At 49.1% G+C, this 7,500-nt stretch overlaps 1 protein-coding gene across 1 annotated transcript in view; it reads right to left on the reverse strand.

The window, feature by feature from the left end:
* Positions 1–7,500, reverse strand: part of LOC113824453 (ankyrin repeat domain-containing protein 34C) — a 92,161-nt gene that overhangs the window by 283 nt on the left and 84,378 nt on the right. Inside the window, exons 4-7 of the mRNA XM_070123162.1 lie at positions 5,010–5,196; positions 2,502–2,806; positions 1,977–2,189; positions 1–1,272 (exon numbers count right to left, since the gene is read on the reverse strand). The exon at positions 1–1,272 is cut by the window's left edge and continues 283 nt beyond it. Of these exons, the coding sequence (XP_069979263.1) occupies positions 458–1,272; positions 1,977–2,189; positions 2,502–2,806; positions 5,010–5,196 (1,520 nt within the window). The 3' untranslated portion in view covers positions 1–457. The remainder of the gene's footprint in view (positions 1,273–1,976; positions 2,190–2,501; positions 2,807–5,009; positions 5,197–7,500) is intronic.

A 7,500-nucleotide genomic window follows, 5' to 3' on the forward strand; every position in this document is an offset into this window, starting at 1 on the left:
TTTCTCTTTTTTTCATCTTAAAGATCACTTATTGTATTTGCGCACAGAGACGTCACATAAACCTAGTTTCACTGTATAGTTGTCAAATATGTCTCGGTGTCTTTTTCACTGAAATAAGTATTAGTTTAGAAGTCATTGGCTATGATGATTTGGTTGCTCTTTCTCCAGATAAAATGTGCAAATGATGCGTGTGAGGCGAAAGCACCTGAACGCACATCGCACGCATTCAGTCTCTCTCAGGACAAGACTGCCATCTCATGGGTTATTCGGACAGCCCGCCTCGATCCGTCGGGACGCCACAGAGCCGTCCCTTCACCCGCCGCCTCCTGCCCCGGCCGGTCCTGCGCTCGGCCGTTCAGTCGTCCTCGTGGTCGTGGCGAGCGCGCGACCGCCTCCGCGCCTGCTTGCGCGGCTTCGGTCGTGTCTGGACGTGGGCGCGCGGCCAGCGCGAGATGTGCTAGGTCTCCAGGTGGATCTGCTGGCTCGTCCTGGTTCTGGGGATGTGGCGCGGCAGGGCGGCTCCCTCCGAGGGCGCCAGCACGCTCTCCAGCTGCTCCAGGGTCTTTTTGGCGACGTTGAGTACGTTTTCCTCGCCCCCGCCCAGCCCGCCACGCCCGCGGATGCCCTCGCGCCCGCGTACCCCGAACTCGGAGAAGCGCGGCTGGTTGATGGGCGGCAGAGGGACTACGTGGCCCTCCGAGGGCGTGCACGACGGGCCGCGCCCTCTAGCCCCCCGGATGTGGTCCCAGCCCTCGGAACGCGTCGAGGAGTCCAGCAGGTCCGTCACGGTCTCGTCCTCGTCGTCGTCGTCGTCGTCCTCGGGGCGCAGGTTCCGCGTGGGCGACACGGTCAGCGACCGCGGCTCGGAGGCAGACCGCGGGAACGACGAGAACGTGACGCGACGCGACGGCGCCACCGACCGCCCCTCGCTCTTCGTGCTGCCGACGGAGGCGCTGAGCGACACGTCCAGGAGGCGGCCGGGCAGGAGAGTGGGCAGTGACGGGCGCGCGGGCGTGGGTGGGCGATGCCCGGGGCGGTTTTCCGTGTCTTCCTGCACTAGATGCTGGATGCTGCGGTTGAGAGACCTGGAGGAGGCACTGAGGTCGATTTTGGGCATGCCCGAGGAGCTGGCCGAGCACGAGCCCCCCGAGGGCCCGGACACCGCGGTCTTCCTGCCGTTCCCGCTGCTCATCTTGTCGTCTGCGCTGTCGTCCGCGTTTCCTGGGGCGCTTCGCTCGCACTCCATCAAGGACTCCGTGTCGGCCTCATTACCTGCGGCGAAAAGGGTCTCACTTTGCAGGAAGACTGAAAGCGGCGCCGCTCACTCCGTCCCGACCAGCGATTGGGCGGACATGCATGAGATTGCATGAAGTCCCTGCGTTTGCTCAAAGTTGCTAGTGTTATGCTACTACGTAATGGAAGGAATATATTTTTTAAACTGAATTATTTTGAAGTGAATCCTTGCCGTTATGAGTTGCATTGTCTTTAGTATTAGTGGTGAAAGTTGTGGTAGTAATAGAAGTAGCGGTTTTCGCATTAGTAATATTGTTTCTATTATATCATGATTACTTTTATTATCATTATTATTATTATTATCATTGTTATTATTATCATTATCATCATCATCATTATTGCTGTTGTTGTTGTTATAATTACTATTATTATTTTTATTACTGTGATCATTTTTATCATTGTCATCATTGTGATTATCATTATAATATTTATTATCATTATTTTTAGTTTTGTTATTATTATTATTATCGTTATTATCAATATTATTGTTATTATTATCATTTTTGTCATTATCATTATTATTATTATTATTATCATTCTTATCATTATTAGTAGCAGCAGTAGTAGTAGTAGTATTGTTGTTGTTTCTCTTCATTATTACCATTATTATTGTTAATATTATTATCATCATTATCATTATTGTCATCATTGTTATCATTATTATCATTACCCAAAAGACCTACCAGATCCTGGACTTCCAGCCACAATAAGTCCTTTCATCAACTCTTCCAAGACCTGTTTTTCGAGTCGGTCGGGACCTGCGACTCGGACTGGCTCTGTCTTCCCCTTCTCTTCCTCCTTCTGGCTTTTCTTGTTTGTTTCTCTGTTCTCTTCTATTTCAGTTTCCCATCCGACGATACTCCGGTCTCTGGCCCGCGCTGAGGTCGGGTCATAGCCTGTGGGGGAGGGGATGGTGGTGGGGGGTTAAGATCAGCTGTTTATTCTCGGGTTTGTGTATTTATTTATTTATACATTTATCTATCTGTCTGTATTTGCTTGGCTGTTTAATTGTTTATCTATTTATCTCTTTATTGTCATTGGTGTTCTTGTTCTATCGTACAGGTTGTCAAAGGATGTTGTTATAGAGTGTGACATTTCTCTGTTTGGTACACACAATTTTCTCACAATCGTTCTCATATTCCCACCAGGAAGCTCCCATCACCACCACCAGCGTCGACACCTACACACCTGCAGCCATCACCGCTCACCTGTCTCAACTATGGCGTCGATGGACTTGGACTTCCCGAGGGCGGCGCGGGCGTCCCTTTGCCTGCTGACGCCCACCTCTCTTCGGGACGCGACGACCTCGGAGGCGCTGGCGGTCTCCTCGTCCCCGTCCCAGCTATCTCGAGAAAAGAGCTTGCTGGTGAGCTTGAAGCTGCTGGAGAGCTTCCCGCTCCCCCGGCTCTTGACGGTCTTCGCGAGGGCCGGCGGGGGCAGGGGGGCGGTGGGGTCGGGGAGGTCGGGGTCGCCGGCTTTCTTGGCGGTGGCCCTCGAGCGACGGAAGGAGGACCTGCGAAGAGGGCGTCGGGTTGGAGTTTGCGGAAACGGCGAGGGGAAGGGGGACCAACCGGGGAGGGGAAGGAGGAACAGAATGGGAAGGGAAGGGGGGCAGAAGGAGAAGTGAAGGGGCAGCAGACGTCAAGAAGGAGGAGCAGAAGGAGAAAGGGAAGGGCAGCAGAGGGCGAGAGAAAGGAGGAGCTAAGGGAGAAGGAAAGGGGGAGCAGGAAGAGAGAGGAAGAGGAAGCAGACGGCGAGGGGAAGGAGGAGCAACCAGTAAGGGGAAGGAACAGGGGAGCAGACGGCGAGGCGAAGAATGGAATGTGCCAAGCTGCATGTTTGGTCGTTTTCTGTTACTTTCCTTCTCGTGGAGGGATATCAATAATGCTTTCAAACGCATTCCATCTCGCTAGGCATTCTTTCCTTTCCTATTGCATGCTTTACGACGTGCTTTAGGGGAATAATCACCTCAGCTCACTTCACCAAGAACGAGAAGCAGCCATTTAATGAGGAGGGTTGAATTTTAAGGCTGTAATTTGCTGAACTTTGCAAAGTAAGTTGCCTGATCTTTTCTCTCTCTTCTATTTTATTACGTCCTTTTATCTTCTCTTCTCTGGACTATATGTATCTATCTATTTATATACCCCTCCTCTCTCTCTCTCTCTCTCTCTCTCTCTCTCTCTCTCTCTCTCTCTCTCTCTCTCTATATATATATATATATATATATATATATATATATATATATATATATATATATATATATATATATATGTACATATATATATATATATATATATATATATGTATATATATATGTATATATATGTATATGTATATGTATATATATACATATATATATATACATATATATATATATATATATATATATATATATATATATATATATATATATATATATATATATATATATATATATATATATATATATATTAATATATATATATATATGTATATATATATATGTATATATATACATATACATATACATATACATGCATACATACATACATATATATATATAGATATATATATAATATATATATATATATATATATATACATATATATATATATATATTTATATATATATATAAATATATATATATACATATATATATATATAATATATATATATATATACATATATATATATTTATATATATATATATACATATATATATATATATATATATATATATATATATATATATATATATATATATATATATATACACATCTATCTATATTTCTGGAGTTCTATCACTTGATTTACCTGCCTCTCTATCTATCCGGCGACCACTTTATATGCAATTCCTTATAGTGTTTACCTTCCCTAAAAGCTAGTACCTGCACAAGCTGTAAGGCCTTCATATTCACATTCAATCATTTATCGTGTTATTTTTGGTTATAAAGTGATTGTAAAAAGCCTCAGATATCTTTGTTGTTATTGAGCAAACAGGATTTAAAACATTACCTGAAAGTGTTTTTTTTTCCAATTCCATGTTATACCTATCTATACATCTACTTATAAACTTATTTACCGGTGAACATATATTTTCCATAAATACAGCAAACAATTCAGATGTGTCCTAAACAAGTGAAACGAGCACAAGAAGGAGCAATGAAAAAAAAATGGTCTATAACTTACTATTTGTGTTTTAGAAAATTTTCAACTTAATTTCGTCCTTTTCCAAATCCCGATGCATTTTACCACTCATTTTTTTAACATAGGAAGAGATGAGAAAAAATAGGATGATGGTTTTATTCATTAAGATCACAATTAGAGTTATTATTTCAGCGATTTTCAGCCTACCAAGTGCCGACACAAAATGGTAGCCACTTTTCTGATGTTGAATGTAATTTCCCACTTACATTTCTCTTTCTTATTGCTCACTATTCTTTTCTTTATCTACAGTTTCAATAATTCCGATGTAGCAATATACATAGCATCCCATTTCAAACAAATGCAAAAAAAAAATCTAACTAATGATATTCAAAATGACGATTACTAAATTGATCTCAGTAGTAATAACAATTAATCAAAATTATTATATGTAATTACATATTTACAATAACAAGCCCAATTTACATCTCACACAAGGATATCGTGTACCTGAAACCGAAATCAAAGTAAATATCTTTAAAGCGAGAATGATATTCCGAAGAAGACTAAAACCATCCACATAACACCCATACCTGATGCTCCTAGTCTCGGTGGGCGTGGGCGGCCGGTCGAGATCGAGCGGGTGGGCGGGGATGAACGCCGAAGGACCGGCCGGCCGCGGGAACACAGCGTCCTCGACCTTCAGGAGCGCCGCGATGTCCTCGTGACCGTTCCTCTCCGCCAGCTGAGACGCCGTCAGGCCTTGCCCGTTGCGCTGACCTGAGGGAAGGGGGGGCTTAGGGCCGTGAACTTAGGCGCTGACCTTTGGGGTGGACTTCGGGGCGCTGACCTTGGGGTGGACTTTGTGGAGGTGACTTTAGGGGTGGACTTAGGGGCGCTGACCTTAGGGGTGGACTTTGTGGAGGCGACCTTAGGGTTGGACTTAGGGGCGCTGACCTTAGGGTTGGACTTTGGGGAGCCGACCTTGGGGGTGGACTATGGGAAGCCGACCTTGGGGGTGGACTATGGGAAGCCGACCTTGGGGGTGGACTTTGTGGAGGCGACCTTAGGGGTGGACTTAGGGGCGCTGACCTTGGGGTGGACTATGGGAAGCCTTCCTTAGGGGTGGACTTTGTGGAGGTGACTTTAGGGGTGGACTTAGGGGCGCTGACCTTAGGGGTGGACTTTGTGGAGGCGATCTTAGGGGTGGACTTAGGGGCGCTGACCTTAGGGTTGGACTTTGGGGAGCCGACCTTAGGGGTGGACTTTAGGGCGCTGACCTTGGGGGTGGACTATGGGAAGCCAACCTTAGGGGTGGACTTTGTGGAGGCGACCTTAGGGGTGGACTTCGGGGCGCTGACCTTGGGGTGGACTTTGTGGAGGCGACCTTAGGGGTGGACTTAGGGGCGCTGACCTTAGGGGTGGACTTTGTGGAGGCGATCTTAGGGGTGGACTTAGGGGCGCTGACCTTAGGGTTGGACTTTGGGGAGCCGAACTTAGGGGTGGACTTCGGAGCGCTGACCTTGGGGGTGAACTATGGGAAGCCGACCTTAGGGGTTGACTTTGTGGAGGCGACCTTAGGGGTGGACTTTGGGGCGCTGACCTTGGGGATGGACTATGGGAAGCCTTCCTTAGGGGTGGACTTTGTGGAGGCGACCTTTAGGGTGGACTTTGGGGCGCTGACCTTAGGGTTGGACTTTTGGGAGTCGACCTTAGGGGTGGACTTCGGAGCGCTGACCTTGGGGGTGGACTATGGGAAGCCGACCTTAGGGGTGGACTTTGTGGAGGCGACCTTAGGGGTGGACTTTGGGGTGCTGACCTTGGGGTGGACTTTGTGGAGCCGACCTTAGGGGTGGACTTTGGGGCGCTGACCTTGGGGGTGGACTATGGGAAGCCGACCTTGGGGGTGGACTATGGGAAGCCGACCTTAGGGGTGGACTTTGGGGAGCCGACCTTGGGGGTGGACTATGGGAAGCCGACCTTAGGGGTGGACTATGGGAAGCCGACCTTAGGGGTGGACTTTGGGGAGCCGACCTTGGGGGTGGACTATGGGAAGCCGACCTTAGGGGTGGACTTTGTGGAGGCGACCTTAGGGGTGGACTTTGGGGAGCCGACCTTAGGGGTGGACTTTGGGGCGCTGACCTAGGGGGTGGACTTTGGGGAGCCGACCTTGGGGGTGGACTATGGGAAGCCGACCTTGGGGGTGGACTATGGGAAGCCGACCTTAGGGGTGGATTTGGGGCGCTGACCTTGGGGGTGGACTATGGGAAGCCGACCTTAGGGGTGGACTTTGGGGAGCCGACCTTGGGGGTGGACTATGGGAAGCCGACCTTAGGGGTGGACTTTGTGGAGGCGACCTTAGGGTTGGACTTAGGGGCGCTGACCTTAGGGTTGGACTTTGGGGAGCCGACCTTGGGGGTGGACTTTGGGGCGCTGACCTTGGGGGTGGACTTTGGAGAGCCGACCTTAGGGGTGGACTTAGGGGCGCTGACCTAGGGGGTGGACTATGGGAAGCCGACCTTAGGGGTGGACTTTGGGGAGCCGACCTTAGGGGTGGACTTAGGGGCGCTGACCTTAGGGTTGGACTTTGGGGAGCCGACCTTAGGGGTGGACTTTGGGGAGTCGACCTTAGGGGTGGACTTCGGGGCGCTGACCTTGGGGGTGGACTAAGGGAAGCCTTCCTTAGGGGTGGACTTTGTGGAGGCGACCTTGGGGGTGGACTTTGGGGCGCTGACCTTAGGGTTGGACTTTGGGGCGCTGACCTTGGGGGTGGACTATGGGAAGCCGACCTTAGGGTTAGACTTTGGGGAGTCGACCATAGGGGTGGACTTCGGGGCGCTGACCTTGGGGGTGGACTATGGGAAGCCTTCCTTAGGGGTGGACTTTGTGGAGCCGACCTTAGGGGTGGACTTTGGGGCGCTGACCTTGGGGGTGGACTTTGGGGAGGCGACCTTAGGGGTGGACTTTGGGGCGCTGACCTTGGGGGTGGACTATGGGAAGCCGACCTTAGGGGTGGACTTTGGGGCGCTGACCTTTGGGGTGGACTTTGGGGAGCCGAACTTAGGGGTGGACTTTGGGGCGCTG

The sequence above is a fragment of the Penaeus vannamei genome, chromosome 1 (assembly GCF_042767895.1).
Source record: "Penaeus vannamei isolate JL-2024 chromosome 1, ASM4276789v1, whole genome shotgun sequence".
Taxonomy (NCBI): Eukaryota; Metazoa; Arthropoda; class Malacostraca; order Decapoda; family Penaeidae; genus Penaeus; species Penaeus vannamei.